This window comes from Balaenoptera musculus, chromosome 19 (genome assembly GCF_009873245.2).
Source record: "Balaenoptera musculus isolate JJ_BM4_2016_0621 chromosome 19, mBalMus1.pri.v3, whole genome shotgun sequence".
NCBI lineage: Eukaryota > Metazoa > Chordata > Mammalia > Artiodactyla > Balaenopteridae > Balaenoptera > Balaenoptera musculus.
The window spans coordinates 16,275,490-16,302,313 of record NC_045803.1 but is presented as its reverse complement, the minus strand read 5'-3'; the positions used below and the strand labels follow the sequence as shown (position 1 = coordinate 16,302,313).

Sequence of the window (26,824 nt, the reverse complement as noted above, 5' to 3'; positions counted from 1 at the left end):
ACCACTCACTGGTTAAGTCACATCACATTATGCCACCTCACAATCACTGCACGTGGCCAAGCTCACTGCTTGAACCTACACGAATATGTAGCACATCCACTTTCACATACAGAGTTCCTCACGCATGACACCCTCACAGTCGCTGTCACATAATCATCTGCCTCTCGATGAGACGCGTACGTAACGGACTCACAGAAAATACATCTCGCATCGCAACCGCGGAGAGAACCATCCAGAGGCTGGATCTCTCCGCACCAGACAACAGTTCTCTTAAGCCAGCTGCCCGCGAACGTGCACATTGGGAGGGTGGGGACAGCCACCGTGTCAGGCTTGAAATCCGTCCTCAGAGAAATCTGAGGTTCCGAATTCAGACCCCAAACCCGGGTGTGAGCCACGCAAACTGGGTGGTTGCGGCGTCACTCCAAGCCCGAGTGAAACAGCGCAGGTGCGGCCGGAAGTCTGGCGGAAGACCTACCTCGTTAGCCTCCCGGGCTCCTTCCTCTAGGACTAAGTTTCCCAAAGGACACGGCTTTCCAAAGCTACTTCCGGTCAGAACGGCGGTTGAATAGTCGGCAGCAGAGGCAGTCGAGGGCTTCCCGTTACGGGTAGAGTAGGCAGGGCTCGGCGTGCGGCTTCGCCGGGAAGTCCAATCAGAACTTGGACCAGAGCTCCTCCTGAGGATGCTGAAGGTGAGGAATCCTGTAGCCCCAGGACCGGGCAAGAGGAGTATCTGGAGTGTTAGGCCTCTTAGCGCGGGAGCTGACCTGGGGAGAGTAGATTAGTCTGTGCGTGCGTGACGGAAATTAGTCTAATGACTAAGGGTATTTGGCTGTTTGTTGTGACAGCAACTGGATTCGTGCTTTTGTAACCATTGTAATTTTGTGCATGGCCATATGTGTAAATGGAATTTGTATGTGTTTATGATCATGATTGCAGGTGACTATTTGTGTAAGCCCCATTTACTTACATAAAAGAAAAGCACATTTACACAAACCTCTAAACCCAGGCTCACCGTAATCAGGCAGTTAGGAAGACATTCCAGTAGTCACCTGTAGATTCATACACACGTCATAAAGCCAAAGTCACATAATCCCACCATCCCCTCCGTGTTTATCATCATCACACAACCTCAAAGTGACTTATATAGTAAAAAAAAAAAAAAAAAGAAAACAACAAACAACAACAAAAAACTAACCATATGCCCACTTAGTCGGTGTCCTCCACAGTTATCTGAAGAGCTCACACACCACCAAGAATCAGAGAAACATAGTCTTCATGGTCACAGACAACATCTACTCCACATCACACTCAAGGTCACACAAAGTTTGAGCTTCCAGAAAAGCCTAGTATCTCATAATTTTTCTCTACCTCACAACTTCTGCCATTCCCCTTAGAAACACCTCGAATTGGAGGAAAGAATGGCACTGTTGCACATCCAAAAACAGTGTCTAAGATGATTTGGTGCTGCATCTTACCTGAAATTTTCACATTAACCTTCAAAATTCCTTTGTTATATTACTTCATTTAAAGTAAAAGTTATCTATAATTCTTCAACCACTCTGAACATTTTATTGCAAATGCTTTCACCCTCCTTATGTACATACATATATGCTTATGTTCATGAGTATTTTTTCCCCAAAGATTAGAACACAGTACACATTGTTTTGTAATTCCTTATTAAACGATATTTAGGTCTTTTTTGCCTGTATTTAGGGATAAATTTCAGAAGATTTTCCAGGATGTGGTTTTTTTAATTCTCACCGGTACTTCAAACTAAAGACTCAAGTATTTATTTTGCTCCAGACATCTTTGTTCTGTTTCTTCTTTTCAGTGTTGCTTTAGTGTCTATTTTTGAAGTTCCTGTTACACAGGAATGTTAGATATAACCAAAGATCTGTTAGATCTTTTGAGTCATTTTCTCTTTCCCTGACCTTTTCATAAGGTCCATTTCCTTTTCTTTTTCCTTTTAATTCAGTGCGAATCTGGTCAGGGTAGGTCTGAGCAGGCCAGTTGGGTCGATTTTATCATAGTGTTGGGACACTGATTTGCCTCTCTAGATCCCTCCTGCTAAAGAGCCTGGGCCCAGTCTTTCTTGAATCCATAGCTGGATTCACTTCTTGCTTTGAGTAAGGTTGGGACTTGTTCAGCTTTTTTCTGATCTTTTATGTATGTGTGTATGGGGTCTGGGAGTAGGAGACGTGAAGTGGGGGAAATGTCATTCTAAATTAGCACATTGGGAGCTCAGAGGCAAGATCATCTCATGTTTGTTTTTGTTTTTTGTTTACTTTTAAACCCCTCTCATTCAGCAACAATTTCTTTGGACTGTGAATTTATTCTAAAGTGGAACTAAGAAGACAGCTAATAAACACATTGAATTCTAAAAAAAAAGCCATGGCCCATGTAAGTTGTTGTTTTCTTGTTCCTCATTGAAGTAGTCCTCTTTTTTTCCTATAGGTCATGTGAATATTTGCATTCTTCATCCTGATATTGTTACCTAACTGAATATCATACAGTAACTTGCCAGTGAGTGAGTAAGTGATTGTGCCAAAAATATAGGATCTTCCTTTTTTGCTCATCTCTCTAACCAGTTTATATACTCATTCAATAAATCATTACTTATTTCCCCTATGCTGAGTCTTCTGCCAGAATAAGGAAAGAACAGAAATAGTATCCTTTTGAGGGAAATATTGATGTTTCTCTTGTCAGAACTTTGGTTTGATGAACTGATTTAACAAATATTTACTGAATACCTACTATGTGATAGGCATTCTTTTAGGTAACTAGGAATAAATCAGTGGGGGGTAAAAATCAGACACATACAAATCATTCCTTGTGGAACTTGACTTGTAATGAAAGAGACAGAAAGTAAATAATCAGCTTATATAGTACAAGACTTAAGACACACAAATATATATATGTGCATATGTATGTATGTGTATACATTATATATATATATAGTCAACTCCCATATCTGTGGGTTCCACATCTATGGATTCAACCAACTGTAGATTGAAAATATTCAGGAAAAAATATTCCAGAAAGTTCCACAAAGCAAAACTTGAATTTGCTTCATGCTAGCAACTATTTACATAGCATTTACGTTACATTAGGTATTATAAGTAATCTAGAGATGAGTTAAAGCATGTGGGAGGATGTGTGTAGGTTATACGCAAATACTATGCCATTTTACATGGGACTTGAGCATCTGCAGCTTTTGGTATCTGTGGGGGTCCTGGAACCAATCCCCTGTGGATAGCAAGGGATGACTATGTATATGTAATGAACAAAATAATTGTATGGTAAAACTAAGACGAAAGAGCAAAATATATGTCTTATCAATCAATAACTGTATATGAGTTCTTTTTGTTTGTTTTGTTTTAATTTTAATTTTTGGGTGCATTGGGTCTTTGTTGCTGCGTGCAGGCTTTCTCTAGTTGCAGTGAGCGGCGCTACTCTTCGTTGCAGTGCGCGGGCTTCTCACTGTGGTGGCTTCTCTTGTTGTGGAGCATGGGCTCTAGGCACGCGGGCTTCAGTAGTTGTGGCACGTGAGCTCGGCAGTTGTGGCTCACGGGCTCTAGAGCGCAGGCTCAGTAGTTGTGACTCATGGGCTTAGTTGCTCCGCGGCATGTGGGATCTTCCCAGACCAGGGCTCGAACCCATGTCCCCTTCATTGGCAGGCAGATTCTTAACCACTGCACCACCAGGGAAGTCCCTGGATATGAGTTTTAACATACCTATTAAGAGAAAAAGTCTTTCAGATTGAGTCACAAAGAAAAATTCAACTCTCTGCATCGGACACTTAAGTGATTCAGTGATTCAGAAAGTTTAATAAAAGGATGGACCAATTATACCAGGCAAATGGAAACTAAAGGAAAACATACTAAACTTCAGGCCACATCACACCATTAAATATGGCAAAGAGGGACTTCCCTCGTGGTCCAGTGGTTAAGAATCCGCCTTCCAATGCAGGGGACGTGGGTTCCATCCCTGGTTGGGAAACTAAGATCCCACATGCTGTGGGGCAACTAAGCCCGCGCCACAACTATAGAGCCGATGTGCTGCAACTACAGAGCCCATGCTCTCTGGAGCCTGTGCACCACAACTACAGAGCCCGTGCGCTCCGGAGCCCATGCGCTGCAAGGAAAGACCCCACGTGCTGCAACTAAGACCTGACACAGTTGAAAATAAATAAATAAATAAATAAATAAATAAATAAATAAATAAATATATATATTTAAAAACATGGCAAAGAAGGACACTACATAATTCTAAGGTGTAAATTTCAAAGTGAAGCTAAAATAGTTATGAATTACCTACATATAAAATATTACAGCAGCAACTTTCCTAAAAATAGAAGAGCAGATAGAAGAAGAAATAGATACTTGCCAGCAGTAGGGGACATTAGTTGACCCTCTTAGTCAAAGTCAAGACAAGTGGACAAAATTTAGTAAGGATATTGAAGTACTAAATCACACACTCCATCAAATCTATCTTACTGATATACATTAAATGCTAATAGTAGTGAATATGCATTTTTTAAGTATCCATGGACCATTCAGAAAAAAATGACAAAATATTAGGCTGTAGTAAAGCCCAAAAAGTACAAATGATAGATAATATTCTCCGAACACAGTGAAATACAACTAGAATTTAATTACAGAATCAGAAAAATTATTATTCTTACCAGCAGTTTATAAAATCTGTCTTAGTAACTGCTGAATCAAAGAAGAAATATAATCTAAAAAGTGAAAAATTTCTAATGTCAGTGATAGCACTACATATTGGAACCCATGGAATTTAGTTAAAGCAGGACTCTAAGGGAAAAGTCATAGATTTAAATGCTTCTAACAAAAAATAATGAAAATACGTAAGTTAAAAATAAGTAGAAAGAAATCTGGAAGGGATTTACAAAGATAAAAATTACATGTGTTACAAAACAGGAAAAAATTATAACTAATAAGATAAATCAATAAGTTAAATCGCTAACCTTTGAATCATGAATGAAAAGGGAGAAAGCACAAATATACAAAACGAAAAGGGGAAAATCCACAGAAACGAAGTTCAATAGACTCTTGAAAGAAACACTTTATTTGATTCTTTGCAAAGAATTTTATTTATTCACATATATACCATTTTCAATTGCTCTCTCTTCTTGAGATCTGAATTTCTGTTTGGTATCATTTCTTTTTGGCCTGAAGACATTTCCTTAGCATTTCCTGTAGTTTGTATCTTCTGGTGACAAATCCTCTCAGCTTTCTTTATGTGAAAATGTCTTTATTCCTCCTTTATTTATAAAATAAGTCAGGACTTGCATCCTCCTCCTCTATTTTCTGGAAGAGTTTTTTTATAGAATTTGTATTATTTATTCCTTAATTGTCTGATAGAATTCACCAGGAAAAAACATCTGTGGTAGGCAGAATAATGAGCCCCCCTCAAAAAAAAAAACTGTCTGCGTGCTAATCCTAGAACCTGTGAATAGGTTACCTTACATGGCAAAAGAATTTGCAAATATGATTAAATTAATGCTTTTTAAAAAATAAATTTATTTATTTATCTATTTATTTTTGGCTGTGTTGGGTCTGCATTGCTGCACGCAGGCTTTCTCTGGTTGCGGCGAGCGAGCAGTGGCTGCTCTTCGTTGCGGTGCATGGGCTTCTCACTGTGGTGGCTTCTCTTGTTGCAGAGCATGGTCTCTAGGCACGCGGGCTTCAGTAGTTGTGGCATGTGGGCTCAGTAGTTGTGGCTTGCGGGCTCTAGAGCACAGGCTCAGTAGTTGTGGCGTATGGGCTTAGTTGCTCCGCAGCATGTGGGATCTTCCTGGACCAGGGATTGAACCTGTGTCCCGAATTGAATCTGGCAGGTGGATTCTTAAACACTGTGCCACCAGGGAAGTCCCCCAAATTCATGCTTTTGAGATGGGGAGATTATCTTGTGTTATCTGAAGAGTCAGGGTCAAAAGAGGACGTGAGTACGGAATATGCATACTTCGGTTAAAAAAATGCAACATTACTGGCTTTGAAGATGGAGGAAGGGGGCCACGAGCCAAGGAACGTAAGTAGCCTCTAGAAGCTAGAAAAGGCAAGGAAATGAACTCTTCCCTAGAGCTGCCAGAAAGGTGCACAGCCCTGCCAACACCTTGATTTAGTCTAGTAAAACCCTTGTTGGACTTGTAACCAACAGATCATAAATTTGTTGTTTTAAGCTACTGCATTTGTAGTGATATGTGCAGCATCAGTAGAAAACTAATACACCATCTGAGTTTAGAATTTTCTTCATGGGGAGAGTTTAATTTCTTTAATAGATAAAGGGCTTTGGGGTTTTTTTTTTTTTTTCTTGAATTAGTTTAGTAATTTGTGCCTTTCAGGGAATTAGTTTATTTCAACTTAGATGTCAAATTTATTGGCATAAAGTTGTTCATAATATTCCCTTATTATCATTTTAATGCCTGTCAGATCTACAGTAATGCACACTTTTAAATTCCTGATATTGATAATTTATGTCTTCTTTTTTTTTAAAATTTTATTTATTTATTTATTTATTTATTTATTTATTTATTTATTTATTTATTTATTTATGGCTGTGTTGGGTCTTAGTTTCTGTGCGAGGGCTTTCTCTAGTTGTGGCAAGTGGGGGCCACTCTTCATTGCGGTGCACGGGCCTCTCATTATCGCGGCCTCTCTTGTTACGGAGCACAGGCTCCAGACGCGCAGGCTCAGCAATTGTGGCTCACGGGCCTAGTCGCTCCGTGGCATGTGGGATCTTCCCAGACCAGGGCTCGAACCCGTGTCCCCTGCATTGGCAGGCAGATTCTCAACCACTGCGCCACCAGGGAAGCCCTGTCTTCTTTTCTTGATCAGTATACTAGCAGCTTGTCAATTTTATTGGTCTTTTCAGAGAACCAGCGTTTAGTTTTACTGGTTTTTCTCTCTAGTTTGCCCTTGCTGTTTCACTGATTACTGATCTTATTTACTCTTTCCTTTGTTCTGTATATTTTAGATTTAATTTTCTCTTATTTTTCTAGCTTAAAATTCCCTTTCTTCTTTCACCCATGGGTTATTTAGAGGAGTGCTCTTTAACTTCCAAATATTTGGGAACTTTTTCAGTTCTTTCTGATAGTTCATTTTTAATTTAATCCTGTGGTGGTCAAGGAACATACTCTGTAATTTCTATCCTTTTAAATTTATTGAGATTTGTCTTATGGCCCAAAATGTGGACAATTTGGTGAATGCTCCATGTGCAATTTTTTTTAAAAAAGGGTATTATACTGTTGGGTAGAGTGTTTATCAGTTAGGTCAAATGTTTGTAGTGGTGATCAACTCTTCTATATCTTTACTAATTTTTTTTTGTCACTTGGTCTATCAGTTACTGAGAGAGGACAGTTGAAATTTCCAGATACAATGGTGGGTCTGTTACAGTTCTGTCAATTTTTGCTTTATGGTATTTTGAAGCTGTGTTATTAGGTGCATACATATTTAGGATTGCTATATCCTCTTGACAAATTGACCCCTTGATCATGAAATATTCCTTTTGGTAATATTCTTTGTCTTGAATTCTGTTCTCTTTATTAACATAACTGATTCAGCTTTCTTTTACCGTTTTCTTCATGGCATATCTTTTTTCCATCCTTTTATTTTAACCTATTTTAAGTGTATCATATAACAGCATATACTTTGGTTCTACTTTTTTACCCAGTCTGACAGTCGCTGCCTTCAAGTATCTACACAGGGTTTAGCAAACTATGGCATGCTGGCCAAATCCAGCCCACAACCTGTTTTCCTATGGCCCTCAACCTAAGAATGGTTTTGCATTTCAGAAGGGTTATAAATAAGTAAAGAAAAAAGAATATGTTATAGGGACTATATGTGATCCACAGAGCCTAAAATATTTACTACCTGACCCTATTCAGAAAAATTTTGCTGACTTCTAGATAGACTGTGTAAATTAAATGTAATGATTATGTTTTAATCTATCATCTTATCATCTATTCTTTCTTCCTTTTTTTTTCCCTATTTTCCTGCCTTCTCTTGGACTAATCATGTATTTTTTAGTATTCCATTTATCTCCATTATAGGATTATTAGCTGTACCATTTTTGTTTTGTTTATTGTTTTGGGGGTTGTTCTAAGGTTTCCAATGTGATTTTTTTTTCCACACACACACTGTATTTTATTTTTACAAGAGATAAATAAACTGACACCAAGCATTGTAAATGGATGACCACAACAAAAGCAACAATGATTGCAATTACCAAACACGAAACACACTCATACTATGTCATAATATTGACATTCAGTCCAGTAATCCTCCACTGTAACAGCTCCTTTACTTTGCATTGAAAATTGATTTGTATATTTTTTGCCTCTGAGTCCTTGTGGGATTTTTTTTTTTATTCAAACAGAAAGTCACAAAAATTATAATCATCCTCATCAGTTCACTCAGTCCCATGTAATTAATTTTTTTTAATCTTGATCTTTTGTTAGCACTTTTATGAATTCATCAGTTTTCCATTAGAGTTCTGAAAATGCTTATTCATTTAGTTCAGCAGTATAGTCAGTTACCAGAAACCTGTACTTGTCAGTCTTTTCCATGAATTCCTTGAAGATGAAACCCTTTTATAGGAACATTTTTGTGAAAGCAAAATTTATAGGAACATTTTAAGAACAAAAAAATCTTACTGGATCTTCCAATAATTTTACACAACTTCATACATAATTCAAAAATCTTAAAACTGGATATTTCTATTTCCCCTTCCCATCTTTTTTTACTACTGTTATCATATATTTTATTTCTAAATACTTTTAAACCACACATGCTTATTTTTCTTTTTTTCTTTCTTCCTTTTTTTGGGGGGGAGTGTGGTGTGCCATGAAGCTTATAGGATCTCAGTTCCCTGACCAGGGATTGAACCCAGGTCATGGCAGTGAAAGCCCAGAATCCTAACCACTGGGCAACCAGGGAACTCCCAGCTTTTTTTTTTCTTTAAATGGTCAATTATCTTTTAAAGAAATTATGAGATGAAAACAATATCTTTCTTATTTACCTCCAAATTTATCATTTCTGGCACTCTTCATTTCTCTGTCGATAGAAGTTTTTACCTAGTATAAATTTCTTCCACCTGAAAAACTTACTTTAACATTTTTTGTAGCACAGGTTTGTTACTCTCAAAAAAACAAACCAACAGCAACAGAAATAAAACTCCAAGCTTTATTTCACCTTCATTTTGAGGGATTTTAATTGGAAATAGAATTATAGCCTAACAGCTTTCTTTCAGCATTTTTTTCTTCCAGTTTTATTGAGATATAGTTTACATACAGCACTGTTTAAGGTGTACAGCATAATGGTTTGACATACGTACATCATGAAATGAGTATCACAATAAAGTTAGTAAAATCCTTCATCTCGTGTAGATACAAAAATGAAGAAATAGAAAAAAAATTTTTTTCTTGTGGGAACTCTTAGGATTTACTCTTTTAACAACTTTCATAAATAACGTTCAGCAGTGTTAATTATATTTATCATGTTGTACATTACATCCCTAGTACTTATTTATCTTATAACTGGAAGTTTGTGTCTTTTAACCACCTTTATCCAATCCCCCTCCCCACCCACTGCCTCTGTTAACTGCAAATCTGATCTCTTTCTCTATGAATTTGTTTGTTTGTTTTTGAAGTATAACTGACCTACAACACTATGTTAGCTTCTGTTACGCAACATAGTGACTTCGTATTTTTATACATTTCAAAATGATCACCATGATAAGTCTAGTTACGGTATGTCACCATAGAAGAATATTACAGAGTTATCTACTATATTCCCCACACTGTACATAGCAGTTTTTCTTTCTTCCTCCATCTCTCTCTGTCTCTCTTTCTCTCATTATTTTAGGTTACTGACCTCTCAAGTTCAAATGCATTTTAACAACTCTGCATGTTTTACACCCTCCCCCAACTTTTCCTGTTTTTATCATATTTTACATCTTTTTGTTTTGTATATATATCCCTTAACTACTTAATGCAGATATAGATGATTTTACTACTTTTGTCTTTTAACCTTCCTACTAGCTTTATAATGGCTAATTTACTACCTTTACTGTATATTTGCCTTTACAGATGAGATTTTTCTTTTTGTAATTTCATGTTTCTAGTTGTGGCCTTTTCTTTTTCACTTAGAGGAACATTTTTTGTAAAGCTTGTTTGGTGGTGCCGAACTCTTTTAGCTTTTGTTTGCTTGTAAAGCTTTTGATCTCTCCATCAAACTGAATGAAAGCCTTGCCAGGCAGAGTACTCTTGGTTAGGTTTTTTCCTTTCATCACTTTAAATATATCATGCCACTCCCTTCTGGACTGCAGAATTTCTGCTGAAAAGTCAGCTGATAGCCTTATGGGAGTTCCCTTGTACGTAACTTATTGCTTATCACTCTGTTTATCCAATCTTCTCCTGAATTCTTTGAACATCTTTACAATCATTACCTTAAACTCCCTATAGGGTAGATTGCCTATCTCCACTTCACTTAGTTCTTCTTCTGGGGTTTTATCTTGTTCCTTCATTTGGAAGATGTTTCTCTGTCACCTCATTTTGCCCAGTTGGCTGTTTTTATTTCTGTGTTTCTGATAGATTGGTTACCTTTCCCAACCTTGGAGAAGTGGCCTTTTGTAGGAGGCGTCCTCTGCGTCCCAGCAGTGCTCTCCCCTCTGGTCACTAGAGCTATATAGTCTAGGGGTGCCCCATATTTGGGCTGCGTGGGTCCTTCTGTTGTGGTGGCCTGACTACTGTGGGCAGTCTGGTAGGTGTGGCTGGCTCCTGGTCCAGTTGTCTGCCAGGCCCTGTCTTATGCAGAGGCTGATGGGCACTGATTGGCAGAGCTGGATCACGAGACTCCTGTCAGTGGGGCCCACTGGTGAGTGGAGCCAGGTGGTTGTGGGGCTGAGGGTCCCAGATCTAGTGTCGGCATGCTGGTGGATGGGACCAGTTCCTGACATGGTTTGCTGCAGGGCCCAAAGCTACTACTGGCCTGCTAGTGAGTGGGGCATATCAAGGTTATGAAAGGGAGATGTGCTCTGTCCATCTTTGGAAAATATAGTCTGCACTGGGTGTTTACGAAAGAATTTGCATTAAAAGTAAAAATGCTTAGTCATAATGAGGAAGAAAAATCATCAGGTCCTTTTTCTGAAGATGGAGATTTTCATAAGAAATTCTGGAAAAATTTACAACTATTTAACTTAGTTGGGAACCTCTATTTATTTTCTAAATTTCTAGATGAGTGATTAACAGAAGTTTTCCACCCTATGCTAGAGGATGTGTGTGCAGAAATTGAATTGTTTAAGAGTATGTGGGCATTCTGCTTTAGTCTCACTAAATTTATTTTTGACCCATACAAGCTTCCAGCCTTAGCCTATATACTCACTGTACCATCCCTTTCCTGCAGTGCCTTCTTTTAGCAGTGCTTCTTCCTTTTGAAAAATGTTTCTTATAATTTCAAAAACAGTACTGTGATTTGTCATTCTAGGGGCTGGTGATGTTCAAAGATGTGGCTATAGATGTCTCTCAGGAGGAATGGGAATGTCTGAACCCTGCACAGAGGAATTTGTACAAAGATGTGATGTTGGAGAACTATAGCAACTTGCTTTCACTGGGTAAAGTTATCTGCCTCTAATAATTCAGAATCTGTTTCTTGGAATTTCTGCTTTCTCCACTGTGAATTTTAGGGCTACCTTTCAAATAACTAGATGAATTTTCTCTTTGTGTAGAAATGAGCACAGCCAAGTGGAGTTGCACCTTCATTTTCTCTATCCTCACATCTTACTCTGGTCCTTTCTTATAATTGACTTTCTTCCTTGAAAATTAAGGAGCAGAATTGAAATTCTGTACCATTAAAGCATAACGTAGTCAAAGAAACCAGGCTTTGTCTTTTGTTTCACTTGCACTGTGCTAAATGTGCAGATGCACTAGCGTAGATAAAACTAAGCACATGGGTCCTGGGTGCAAAGATCTTTAGCCTCCCCAATTAGTGTAGTAATGGACTGAGTCAAGAAATGTCATTTACATTTGCAGCTCATATGAACACTATTCTATTTACTGCAACAAATGTAAACAATTTGCATTTGGAAGTTACATTCTAAGAACTTTACATTTAACATGGAAAAGTATCTGAGAATAAGTATTTCAGTAAACTCCTTTTTTCCTCAAAGGAAAATAAGGAGTGAAAGCTTATATAACTTAAATAGCATTTTACCATCTATTTGTTTGTTTTGTTTCTTATGATCCTGAGTTTACCTGTATATGAGAATTTGACTTTTCTTTCTTCTTTAGACCTAATCGAGTACCATCTTGTCCTATAGGTTTTTAAAAATAAACTCTGAAACACAGTATTTGAATACTCTCATTTCCATCTCATCTCCATTTCTTTTCTTATAACCAGGACTTTCTATTTCTAAGCCGGCTGTGATCTCTTCATTGGAGCAAGGGAAGGAGCCCTGGATGGTTATGAGGGAAGTGATAGGAAAACGGTTCCCAGGTGAGTGAGCTATAATCAGGAAGCAGAAAGTTGTTGTGAGGAGTAGACCAACTGGTCAGAATGTTGGTTATATTAAGGTTATAAAGTTAATGTAAAGTTGTATTAGACAGAATAATTAGGGAAAATCTGATTTCAAAACTTATTGCAGTGTTACAGTAATCAAACAATGTGGTACTGGCATAAAGACAGACATATAGATGAGTGGAATAGAGAGTCTAGAAATAAACCCTCAGATATATGACAAAATGATTTTAGATAAGAGTGCCAAGACCATTCTATGGGGGAAAGGACTGTACTCTTAACAAATGGTGTTGGGGAAACTGGATACCCACATGCAAAGGAATAAAATTCCTTATGCCATATACAAAAATTAACTCAAAGTGGATCAAAGAACTAAATCTAAGACCCAAAACTATAAGATGCCTAGAAGAAAATATAGGGGAAAAACTTCATGACATTGGATTTGGCAGTAATTTCTGGGATATGATACCAAGGCACAGCAAAAATAGACAAATGGGAGTACATCAAACTTAAAAAGCTTCTGTTCATCAAAAGATGCAATCAACAAGAGTATTAATTTTTTAAAAAAAATTCATACAAGTTGCTTTGCTAGGTGATGAGAATACATTTTTTAAATGTTATAAAGATATTTAAAATCTAGTAGTGGATCAAGAACATATGAATATATTTTCTAATAGAATATTTGGGAAAAATTAATTGATTAGAAATTGTGAAAATTAAAGCAAATGACTACATTGAGGAGATAGAGATGGTAGAGGGATGATTAGAAAGGAAGGAGTAGGACCTTAGGAAAGTATAGGGTCCTGAAGGCTAAGAGCAGGTTCATTCCACAAGTTAGAGCAGGGGTCCCCAACCCCCGGGCTGCGGGGGTTGAGCTCTGTTGATTGCATCTTTTGATGGACCGGTACCGGTCCATGGCCTGTTAGGAACTGGGCCACACAGCAGGAGGTGAGCGGCGGGAGAGTGAGTGAAGCTTCATCTGCTGCTCCCCATCACTTGCATTACTGCCTGAACCATCCCCCACCGCCCCTGGGGAAAAATAGTCTTCCACAAAACTGGTCTCTGGTGCCAAAAAGGTTGGGGACCGCTGAATTAGAGGTCTTTGATGATGTATGTAACTCATAGTACTCCAGAGCTATGAAAAGAGTATATTTCTGTTGTTTTAAGCCACCTAGTTTGTGGTACACTGTTACGTTGACTCTAAGAAACTAATACAGAGATGAAACATGGAAAAATGATATATACTTTCCTAAATGTTTTGCTTTCATGTAAGATGTTATTCTTTTTACTAATTTTTGATACCTGGCCAGGCCTTTTCTTTTGCATATATGGTGTGGTGATTTCTTTTTAAATTTTTTTTACCTTGAAATAGTTATAGATTCACAGGAGGTTGCAAAGAAATGTAGAGGGAAGTTCCATATACCCTTCCTCCAGCCTCTCCCAGTGTTAACATCTTACACAACTATAGTACAATATCATACTGAAAAATTGACATTGGTATAATCCATAGAAGTTACTCAGATTTCACTACTTATATACACACTTATTTGTATGTGTGTTTGTGTGCGTATGTATAGCTCTATGTAGTTTTATCATATATAACCTTGTATCACCACTACAACAATCAAAATAGATAGTACCATCACCACAAGACTCCCTCCTATTATCTCTTTATAGCTACACCCATCCCTTTCTCCCTTATTCCTAACTCTTGGTAACCATTAATCTATGCTACATCTATATAACTATGTTTTTCATGAAGTTACGTAAATGGAATCCTGCAGTATGTATCCTTTTGAGATTGGCTTTTTTCTTATATCATATATATATATATTTATAACATGAATGTAAGGAATATATATATACACACACATATGTAAACATATATATATATGTTCCCTACATTCATGTAAAAGTTTGTACTTGAAAATAAGTCTGGGATAAAGCTCAAGTATGCAATTGCTGGGTCGTAAGGTAAGCTCATTTTTAGTTTTGAAAGGAACTGCCAAACACCAGCAGTGTATGAATGATGCATTTCACTGAATCCTAGTCAGCACTTGGTGTTATCAGGTTTTCATTTTAGCCATTCTGATAGGTGGGTAATGATATTTCATTATAGTTTTTATTTGAATTTCCTTAATAGAAAATCATGTTTATTTGCCATCTGTGTATCCTCTTCAGTGAAATGTCTGTTCATGTCTTTTGCCTTTTATGATTTGATTGTTTGGGTTTTTTGCTGTTGAGTTTTCAAAGTTCTTTATGTATTCTTTTGGGTTGGCCAAACAGTTCGGTTTTTTCTGTAAGATGGTTCTAGTGCGCTTAGTTGTCTATAACTTCATTCGAAACAATTTTGTTAGATTGTATTGTGATACCTGTCATATCAGAGTACATTTTTTAAAAAAATTAAAATTGGTGAATTTTTGTGTAGCCATTTTGATATTGAAGATGGAAGAAAAGAAGCAACATTTTTGGCATATTATGCCTTATTATTTCCAGAAAAGTAAAAACACGACTGAAATGCAAAAAAGGTTTGTGCAGTGTATAGAGAAGGTGCTGTGACTGATCGAACGTGACAAAAGTGGTTTGCAAAGTTTCGTGCTGGAGATTTCATGCTGGATGATGCTCCACAGTCAGGTAGACCAGTTGAAGTTGATAGCAATCAAATCGAGACATTAATTGAGAACAATCAACGTTACACCACATGGGAGATAGCCAACATACTCAAAATATCCAAATCAAGTGTTGAAAATCATTTGCACCAGCCTGGTTATGTTAATCACTTTGATGTTTGGGTTCCACATAAGTTAAGCAAAAAAAACCTTCTTGACCGTATTTCCGCATGCGATTCTCTACTTAAACGTAATGAAAACGTTCTGTTTTTAAAACAAATTGTGTCAGGCAATGGAAAATATATACTGTACAATAATGTGGAATGGAAGAGATCATGGGGCAAGTGAAGTGAACCACCAAAGGCCTGTCTTTATCCAAAAAGGTGATGTTGTGTATATGGTGGGATTGGAAGGGAGTCCTCTATTATGAGCTCCTTCCGGAAAACCAAACGATTAATTCCAACAAATGCTGCTCCCAATTAGACCAACTGAAAGCATCACTCAATGAAAACCGTCTGGAATTAGTCAACAGAAAACGTATAATCTTTCATCAGGATAACGCAAGACTGCATGTTTCTTTGATGACCAGGCAAAAACTGTTACTGCTTGGCTGGGAAGTTCTGATTCATCCACCGTATTCACCAGACATTGCACCTTCGGATTTCCATTGATTTCAGTCTTTACAAAATTCCCTTAATGGAAAAAATTTCAATTCCCTGGAAGACTGTAAAAGGCACCTGGAACAGTTCTTTGCTCAAAAAGATAAAAAGTTTTGGGAAGATGGAATTATGAAGTTGCCTGAAAAATGGCAGAAGGTAGTGGAACAAAACGGTGAATACGTTGTTCAATAAAGTTCTTGGTGAAAATGAAAAATGTGTCTTTTATTTTTACTTAAATCCTAAGGAACTTTTTGGCCAACCCAATAGATAGGGCTTTGTTGGATATGTGACTTAAAGAAATAATTTCTCCAAGTCTATAATTTGTGTTTTCATCCTTTTAACAGGGTCTTTTGCAGAGAAAAGTTTAATTTTGATGAAGTCTAGCCTTTATTCATTTTTTTAATCTTATGAATAGTTAGGGGGTTTTGTTGTTGTTGTTTTTGTTTGTTTTTGGGTTTTGGTGTTAAGTCTAAGAACACCACCTAGTCCTAGGTCCTAAAGATTTTCTCTTATGTTTTTTTCTAGAAGTTTTATAGTTTTACATTTTCCATTTAAATCTGTAATCCATTTTGAGTACCTTTTTGTAGAAGATGTGAGACTTCAGGTCAAGGTTTATCTTTTTGCCTATGGATGTCTAATTCTCCATCACCATTTTTTTCAACAAATTTTATCCCTCCTCCATTGAGTTGCTTTTTCACCGTTATCAGAAATTAGTTGAGCACATTTGTGTGGCTCCATTTCTGAGATCTATGTTCTGTACTATTGATCTTTGTAACTATTCCTCTGCTAGTACCATACTTTTGATTACAGCAGTTATATAGTAAGCCTTAATATTGGAAAGCGTGATTCTTCCCACTTTATTATTTTCCAAAAAACAATTTTGGCTATCCTTGGGGCCTTTTTCTTTGCATATAAATTTTAGAATAAGCTTGTCTCTATGTACAAAAAAAAAACTTGCTGAGATTTAAATAGGAATTATGTTAAACCTGTAGATGAAATTAGAGAATTAACATCTTTACTCTGTTGAGTCTTCCAATCCATGAACACAGCATTTCTCCAAGTTTTTTTCCTTTGATTTCTTTTATTAGCATTTTATAATTTTCATCATATATTATCTGTACATGTTTTGTTAATTTTTTACCTAAGTATTTCTTTTTTTTAATCTTGGAGCATTTGTAAGTGGTATTGCATTTTTATTTTGGTTTCTATTTGGTCATTGTCAGTGTACAGAAATTCAGCCAATTTTGTATGTTAATCTTGTATTCTATGACGTTACTCAATGCACTTCTTAGTACTAGTTAGTACTAATACTAACTAGTACTAATTTTTCCTTGTAGATTCATTCTTGTAGACAATCATATAATCTGCAAATAGAAGCTTTTTTTTTTTCCTTTTCCAATCTATGCCATTTCTTTTTCTTGCCTTTTTGTTGGCTAGAAATATGTTCTGTGTTGGATAAGAGTGGTAATAGTGGACATCCTTGCCCTTTTTCTTAATTGTAGAGGGAAAGCATTCAGGGGTAAGGTCTTTTGCCATTAAGTATGATGTTAGCAGTAGATTTTTTTGTATATGCTGTTTATGAGGTTGAGGAAGGTCCCCTCTCTTTTTAATGCCCTGAGGGTTTTTTTTTAAATGAATGTTAATATGATCATGTGATTTTTCTTCTTAGTTGTTGGTATGATGGATTACATTGATTTCTGAATGCAGAATCAGCCTTTCACACCTGTAAAAATTCCACTTAGTCATGATATATTATTCCTTTTATTCACTTCTGGATTTGATTGGTAAAATTTAATTCAGGATTTTTTCATCTAAGTTCATGGGAGATACTGGTCTGTGGTTTTCTCTTTGTGTATGTGTGTGTGTGTGTGCATGTGTGCGTGTGCATGCTGCCTTTGCCTGGTTTTGGTATAAGAATAATAATGGCCTCACAAAGTAAGTTGGGAAGTGTTCCCTTTTCATCCTTTCTTGGAAGAAATTGATGTGAATGTTTGGTAAAATCCACCAGTGAAACCATCTGGACCTGGATATTTCTTTTTTCAGGATTTCTTTTAAATTATAAATTCCATTTCTATAATAGTTATAGGACTATTCAGATTACCTATTTCATCTTGGCTGAGTTTTGGTAGTTTGTGATTTTCAAGGAATTGGTACATTTCTTCTAAGTTGTCAAAGTTATGAGTGTAAAGTTATATGTGGTGTTCTTATTATCATTATGGTGGATTATCTATATATAATTATATATATATGTATCCATGTATATAAAGGATATACATGTCCTTATAATCCTTCAAAAATTTTTTTTCTTTGAGACTTTTAATTTCACCCATAGATTATTTAGAAGTGTGTTATTTGGAGGTGTTTGGAGATTTTCTTGTTGTCTTTCTTTTATAATTTGATTTTATTATGGTCTCATGTGAAAATTAGAGGGAGCTGTCTACAGGAGTCTTCCCTCACTTCTGACATCAATTGCAATTTCAAGTATTTCCGAGACCACCCTTACATTTGATAATTCACTAAAAGGACTCATAGAACTCACTGAAAGCTATCATCCTCACAGTTACAGTTTATTACAGCAAAAGGATACAGATTAAAATTAGCCAAGGGAAGAAGTACATAGGGCAGAGCCTAGGAGAGTGCCAAGTGTGGAGCTACCCATTGTCCTCTCCCAGTGGAGTCATGGACAGTGCTAACTTTTCCCATCAACTATGTGTAACAATATGCATTTGGGCATATTGCCAAATAGAGAAACTCACCTGAGCCTTAGTGTCCAGAATTTTTATTGGGGCTCCTTGTTGGCTACCCATCCCATGTGGCTGACCTTTAGTTTCCAGCCTCTCAGGAGGTAAAGCTGATACCTTTAGTCTGCAGTCTTTTTGGAGGAAAGTTGATGCCACATATCTCAAACCTTCCATTATAACTTTGTATCTCTTTTCCTCTTTATTTTTCTATAACATTTTTTTGCCATCTGACTTACTAATTCATTTACTAATCATTTATTAGATGTTATCCCAGTAGAATATAACTCTATAAGGGGATGCATTTTTGTTTGTAATGATATTTCCCTTTTCATTCCTAAGATTGGTTATTTGTACCTTTTCTGTCTTTTATGAAATAAAAATTTATTTTGAATTAATTTTAAACGTATGGAAGAGGTGCAAAATAACCCCCAAAATATCTCCCATATGCTGTTCACCTAGATTCACCAGTTGGTAATATTTTTGCCATATTTGCCTTATTATTTCATTTAAGTCTCTTTACCCTAAATAGTTATCTTTCCTAATAGGAAGGATATTCTCTTACATTTCATAAATTCAGGAAATTTTACATTTATCCAAATCTATTGTCTCATTTATTGTCTGTATTATATTCCACTACTTATCCAAATATTGTCCTTTTCACCTGACTCAGGATCTCACATTACATTTCTCTTTACTTTAATCTGAAAAGTTCCTCAGCCTTTCTTTGGATTTTATGGCTGGTATTTTTGAAGAATACTGGCCACTTTTATAGAATGTCCTTCAATTAGAGTATGTTTGTTGGTTCTTCCAGATTAAATTCGGGCTATACATTTTTGGCAGGATTATTGCATTGGGGACATATCTTTCTCAGTGTATTATATAAGGAGGCACATAATGTCATTCTGTCCCATCATTAGTGTTGTTACCTTTGATCACTTGGTTTGGGTGGTGTTTGCTAGGTTACTCCATTGTATTTTTTTTCTTTGTAATTAACGTTTAATCTGTAAGGTAGTCTATTTTTCTTGACCAGTCTTGCCAGAAATCCTATTATATATTTGTTTCTGTTTTATTTATTCTGCCTATCTTTGTTTTTTACTTTATTCTACTTTTTGAGGTCTCAGTTTGCTATTCTTCTTCTAACTTCTTGAAATAGATGTTTAGATGATTCACTTTAAGAATTTCTTTTTTCTATTTGCATTTAAGGCCGTAGATTTTCCTCTAAATGTGGCTTTAGTTGCATCCTACACGTTTTGGTAAGAGGGGTAGAGAGAGCCCAGGGGATATAGGACCTTATAGAGCATTATAAGAATCTTTTTTTCCTAAATGTGATGGGAAACTATTAGAGGCATTTAAGAGCAAAAGTTATATGTTGTCACTAAGATATGATGTGTTTAGTGGAACAAGAAAGAGAGCAGGTGACCAATTTGAGAGTTACTGCAGTAGTATAACAATAGTAGCTTAGACTGTGATAGAAGTGGTGATGATGATTATGTCATTATATATATATTAAAGAACAAGTTGACCATGCTTGCTAATAGACTATAAGTTGAGTAAGAAGAAAAAAACTAGGCGTTTGGCTTAACCTATTGGTAAAAGATGGTTGCATTTACTGAGATGGGTTAAGCTGGAGTAGGAATGAATCTAAAAAGGGGATTTGAAAGTTCTCTTTGGACATGTTATGGTTGAGGTACTTATTACATATTTACATGAAGATTTCAACTAGGCAATTAGATGATAAATATGGAGCTTAGGGGTAAGATAAAAGCTAGAAGTATAGACATCAAAGGACACAATGAAGTGAAAATACAACCTATGGAATAGGAAAAAATATTTGTAAGTCACATATCTGATAAGGGGTTAATATCCAGAATATATAAAGAACTCCTACCAAAAACAAAAAACCAGACAACTCAATTTTAAAAACGAGAAAAGGATTTGAATAGATATTTCTTCAAAGAAGATATGCAAATGACCAGCAAACACATGAAACTTCTCAACATCACTAGCCACTGGGGAAATACAAATCCAAACTACAGTGAAATATCACCTCACACCCATTAGGATGACTACAGTCAAAAAACAAGTATAACAAGTATTGGTGAGGCAGTGGAGAAACTGAAACCCTTGTGTTGGTGGGAGTGTAACATGGTTCAGCCACTGTGGGAAAAGAGTATGGTGGTTCCTCAAAAAATTATAAATAGAATTACCATATGATCCAGCAATTCCACTTCTGGATATATACTAAAAGCACCAACTTAAACTTAAACAGATACTTGTACACCCATGTTCTTAGCAGCATTACATACAGTAGCCAAAAGGTAGAAGCAATCTAGGTTTCATCAACAAACAAATGGAGAAACAAAATGTGGTGGTGGTGGTGGTCGTGTGTGTGTGTGTGTGTGTGTGTGTGTGTGTGTGTGTGTGTGTAATCCTGACACATGCTGCAACATGAATGAACCTTGAGGACGTTATGGTAAGTGAAATAAGTCAGTCACATTCAGAAAAACAACAACAAATACTGTATGACTCCAGTGGTATGAGGTATCTAGAGTAGTCAAATCCATAGAAACAGAAAGTAGAATGGTGGTTGCCAGGAACTGGAAGAGGGAAGAATGGGGAGTTATCAATGGGTACAGAGTTTCAGTTCTGCAAGGTGAAAAAGTTCTGGAGATTGGTTGCACAACAGTGTGCACATACTTAACACTACTGCACTAAACACTTAAAAGTGGGTAAGATAGTAAATTTTATGTTATGCATATTTTATCACAATTAAAAAAATTTTTTTAGAGGTATAAATTTAAGACTTAGCATTATATGATTGGTATTTAAGCCAGACTGCTATTAAGGGAAAGAGTGTAGATTGAGGGCTGGCCAGAGCCAGAGTTCTGGGACATTCCAATATTTAGAGGTCAGGAAGTGGAGGAGAATGCATTAAGGGGAACTGAATATAAGTAGAGAGGTAGGAGGATAACCAGGAGAATATGGTATACAGGAAGCAAAGGGATTGATCAGTTGTGTCAAATGCTACTAATGAGTCAAATAGAGTGTTGACTGGCATTTGAGCACTGATTTTGGTAAAGTAATTTTTTTAGTTACTTTAGCTAGAAATGTTTCAACAGAGCTATGGGAGTTGAAATATTTATTGGAGTGGATTACAGAGAAAATGACTAACAAACAAAGTCATTTGATATAACACAGAGTCAGGGAAAGGATGGTCTTTTCAGTAAGTGGTGCTGATATCTACTGAAAAATAAGAATCTTGATTTCTGCCTCACACTAGGTGGATTATAGATCTAAATATGAAAGGTAAAATAGTAAAAGCTTCTAGAAGATTATATGAGTATATTTTTATGAACTTGGGATTATACTACCTTAAAATTAAGAATTTCTGTTTATCAAAACATAGTATTAAGAGAGTGAAAGGGCCAGCCCCAGAGTGGGAAAAGATACTTGCATTATGTAGTTGGTTATATCCAGAATAAATTAAGAATTCCTACAAATCAAAAAGAAAAATACAACCCAGAAACTACCCAAATGTCCCTCAACTGGAGAATGGATAAACAAAATATGGTTATCTGTACAATAAAATATAACTCAGCCATAAAAAGAAATGAAATACTGGTACGTGCTACAGCATCATTGAACCTTGAAAACATACTGAGTAAGAACAGAGACAAAAGGTCACATATTGTATGATTTCATATTTATGAAATTTCTTGACAAATTCAGAGACATAAAGCAGATTGGTGGTTGCTGGGGGTTGGGGGGTGGAGGAGAATAGAACATGATCATGTGTGTGAGGTTTCTTTCTGGCATGATGAAAATATTCTGGAATTAGAGATCAGATGGTTGCACAACAGTGGGAATGTACTATAAGTTACTGAATTGTATGCTTCAAAATGGTTAAAATGGTGGATTTTATATGTATTTTATTGCCCAAAAAATTAATAAAAATGGACAAAATACCTCCATAGGCAACTTATTAAAGAAGATATCCAGTTGGCCAATAAACATATGGCAAAGTATTCAGCCTGCAAAATTACAAATTAAACCACAATCCAGTATCACAACACATCTGTCAGGATGCTTAAATATAAGAAGATTGACAATAACAAGTGTTGCTGAGGATATGAAGAACAGGAACTCTTTTAGAGTTTGATGGAATTGTAAATTAGAAAACTGTTGCATAGTGTCAACTGAAGCTGAACAAATGCATATCATCTGATGCAGTAATTTCACACCTAGCAGAAAGGAGTCCTGTTTCCACCAAAAGAAATGTGCATGGATGTTGATAGCAGTACTAACCATAATAGCCAACAACTGGAAACAACCCAAATGATCATCATTAGGAAAATGGAAAAATAAATTGTGTTAGCATAGAATGCTTTATGTAGCTGTTGGTCTCAAACAGTTCAATGGAAGGCTGTATTAGTTTGGATATAGGTTTGGCTGTATGTGACAGAGACCCCCAAATAATTGTAGTTTAAACTATATAGAGGGTTAATTTTCTCTTTCATTAAAGTCCAGGCTGGAGTGGCAACTCTGTTCTGCAAAACCATCTGTGACAGACATGACATCAAATGCACATTGCAGCTGGCTTTGCTGAGGAATCAGAAGAATAACGGTTATAGGGTGTGGGCAAGCTGACTCTTAAGAAAGTTCTCAGGACTTCCCTGGTGGTGCAGTGGTTAAGAATCCGCCTGCCAATGCAGGGGACACGGGTTTGAGCCCCGGTCTGGGAAGATCCCACATGCCACAGAGCAGCTAAGCCCATGCGCCACAACTACTGAGCCTGCACTCTAGAGCCCGCGAGCCACAACTGCTGAGCCTGCGTTCCACAACTACTGAAGCCCATGCACCTAGAGCCCGTGCTCTGCAACAAGAGAAGCTACCGTACTGAGAAGCCCGCACACTGTGACGAAGAGTAGTCCCCGCTCACTGCAACTAGAGAAAGCCCACGGCAGCAATGAAGACCAAGGCAGTCAAAAATAAATAAATAAAAAAATTTAAAAATAATAAAAAAAAAAGTTCTCAGAAGCTACTACATAATACTTCTGCATTTCTTTAGGCAGAATCCAGTTACATGGCATGTTCTGCTGCAAAGGGTCCTGGGAAGTGCAATGTTTATATTGGGCAGCCTGTTCTCAACTAAAAACCAAGGGTTCAGTCAGTGTACAAAAGGGGAATAATAGATGTTTGGGGACAACTAGCAGATAGCACATAATCCTTTGGCCTGGTGGAGAGTGTTAAAATATACAGACTCTCGTAGACTCTGATTCAGGTGATCTAGAATGTTTTGTAAACATCCATAATTACAACAAATTCCCAAGGTGATTCTGAAGTGGATCAAAATTTCAGAACTACTGACTTGACTTGTTAATTAACTCCCTCACTTTTCTTTCATGAGCTTTCATTTCTTTGCATTCTCCTTACTCTATTTTCATTCAATTGCATGATGGTATTTAAGAGCTCCCCAAGCCTTTCATTTCTTATGTGAATTATTTTCAATTCTCTCTCTTTTACCAGAGATATTTCATTTCTTTTGTAACACAAAACTAGCAATTAAAATGTGTTTCTTATCTTTCAGACTTGGTGTCCAAGTGTGAGTCCAAGAAGTTATCTCCAAAAAGAAACATTTATGAGACAGAATCATCCCAATGGGCTATCATGGAACCATTTAAAAGCCATAGTCCTGAGAAATCCATTTTCAGAGATATTTGGGCATGCAAAAGTCAGTTTGAGAGACAACAGGGAAAACAGAAGGGCTATTTCAGGCAATTTATTATCAACCATGAACACATGCCCATTTTTAGCCAACATATTTTGTTCGCTCAGGAATTTTATAATAGACAGAAAATCTTTGAATGTAAAGAATGTAGAAAAAACTTCAGTTACCATTTATTCTTTAGTCATCACAAAACTCATTCTAAAGAAAAACTTCCTGAATGTAAGGTATGTGCAGAAACTGTTGGTACATCATACCTTACTAAACAACAGAGAATTCAAAATAGTAACAAATGCAATGAATGTAAGGAATGTTGGAAGGCCTTTATTCATTGCTCACAACTTATACAACATTTGAGAATTCATAAAGGTGAAAAACACTATGAATGTAAAGAATGTGGCAAGGCCTTTTATTATGGCTCAGAACTTATTCTACATCAGAGAATTCACACTGGTGAGAAACCCAATGAATGTAAGGAATGTGGGAAGGCCTTTATGCAGCTATCACAATTTACTCAACATCAGAGACTTCATACTGGTGAAAAACCCTATGAATATAAGCCATGTGGGAAGGCTTTTATTTGTGGCTTTCAACTTACTGAACATCTGCACCTCCATACTGGTGAGAAACCCTTTGAATGTAAAGAATGTGGAAAGACTTTCAGGCATCGATCATCCCCTACCATACATCGGAGACTTCATACTCATGAGAAACCCTATGAGTGTAAAGAATGTGGGAAGGCCTTTAATTATGGCTCAGAACTTATTCTACATCAGAGAATTCACACTGGTGAGAAACCTTATGAATGTAAGGAATGTGGGAAGGCATTTAGGCAGCGATCACAGCTTACTCAACATCAGAGACTTCATACTGGTGAAAAACCCTATGAATGTAAGCAATGTGGGAAGGCTTTTATTCGTGGCTTTCAACTTACTGAACATCTGCGACTCCATACTGGTGAGAAACCCTATGAATGTAAAGAATGTGGAAAGACTTTCAGACATCGATCACACCTTACAATACACCAGAGAATTCACACTGGTGAGAAACCCTATGAATGTAGAGAATGTGGAAAGGCCTTTAGCTATCACTCAAGCTTCTCTCACCATCAGAAAATTCATTCTGGCAAAAAACCTTATGAATGTAGTGAATGTGGGAAGGCCTTTTGTGATGGCTTACAACTTACTCTACATCGGAGGATTCATACTGGTGAGAAACCCTATGAGTGTAAGGAATGTGGGAAGACTTTCAGACAGTGCTCACACCTCAAAAGACATCAGATAATTCACACTGGTGAGAAACCTCATGAATGTATGATATGTGGTAAGGCCTTTAGACTTCATTCACACCTTATTCAACATCAGAGAATTCATACTGGTGAGAAGCCCTTTGAATGTAAGGAATGTGGAAAGACCTTTAGCTATCATTCAAGCTTCTCACACCATCAGAGAATTCATTCTGGGAAGAAACCACATGAATGTGGGAAGGCCATTAATGATGGCTTGCAATTTAATGTACATCAGACACTTCATACGGTTGAGACTTCAGTAAATTTTCCTCTCTCCCCATCCTAGTCTAGCATCATGAAATTATTTTTGGAGATATACTTTTTTTTTTCTTTAAGGAAAATGTTGGTAAAATACTGGGTTTCATTAGTATTGATTTATTTTAGTAATCTTTGAACTTTTTTTTTTTTCAAGTGGGAAAATGGAAAAGTTATTAAAAGGAAAATTGCTCTGGTATCAGTGCTGTTTCTGAATTATTGTAATGATCAGTACTGGAAATAAATTTTATAAAACTATTTGTTTTCACTGAAACCAGTGAAGTGGGGCAGAAATAAAATGAAAACAATTTCTTCCCCTCCCACAAATCCCTGAAATAACCAATATGTGTGTGTGTTGCTTCTTTCTTCGTGCTCAAGCATATCTGCACATGTGAAGGGTTTATTGCATGTCTGTGAAAGGTTTTACCCCCATAGTGACATATTTCGTGGCATTTTGCCCTTTACATGTAAATAATCATGGACATTTTCCCAGGTCAATACTGTAGATCTGACTCATTCTTTTTAAAGTTTCAGAATATTTCTAGTATGGGATGTATGCCAGTATTTTGAACCATTCCCTACTGTAGACATTCAAATTGTTTCTACTTCTTTTTTCACCAGAAATGATCGTGCAATAAACATTCTTAGATTGTCATTCTTATGTTTCTATTGGTAGATTCCCAACCATGAAAGTGTGTGTATGTTCTGATGTTACATTAATTTTGTAGTTTAAAAAAAGGGAAACAAAAGCAGATACTATAAAAATTCAAAAATTACCCAAAATAACTTGAAAATAAAATCTTCCCTAATATCTAGTCCTATAACCATCTGCTTTCCCTACACAGGGGTAACTATAACTGTCACTTCTTTTGTATTCTTCCAGGAATTAAATTTTTAAAATTCTTTGGACAAAAGTGGATTAATCATAATCCAAGATTCATGATGTTCTCATCAGTCCACATTTAGCCTACTTTTATTTAATTTTAATGTATTAGAGGGATTTACAAACATTGT

At 36.5% G+C, this 26,824-nt stretch overlaps 1 protein-coding gene across 1 annotated transcript; it reads left to right on the top strand.

The window, feature by feature from the left end:
* The first annotated feature begins 569 nt into the window (after positions 1–569).
* Positions 570–25,968, top strand: LOC118885018 (zinc finger protein 461-like). Its single transcript, XM_036833287.1, has 5 exons — positions 570–689; positions 2,307–2,400; positions 11,505–11,631; positions 12,417–12,512; positions 24,130–25,968. The coding sequence occupies exons 2-5, from the start codon at positions 2,392–2,394 to the stop codon at positions 25,839–25,841; spliced, it is 1,944 nt and encodes a 647-aa protein (XP_036689182.1). The 5' UTR covers positions 570–689; positions 2,307–2,391; the 3' UTR covers positions 25,842–25,968.
* The last annotated feature ends 856 nt before the right edge of the window (positions 25,969–26,824 follow it).

Bases quoted from the DNA above. Each gene is read 5' to 3' on its own strand.
- LOC118885018 (XM_036833287.1), top strand. The intron at 11,632-12,416 runs GTAAAGTTATCT...TCTTATAACCAG, and splicing joins TAGCAACTTGCTTTCACTGG to GACTTTCTATTTCTAAGCCG. The intron at 12,513-24,129 runs GTGAGTGAGCTA...CTTATCTTTCAG, and splicing joins GATAGGAAAACGGTTCCCAG to ACTTGGTGTCCAAGTGTGAG.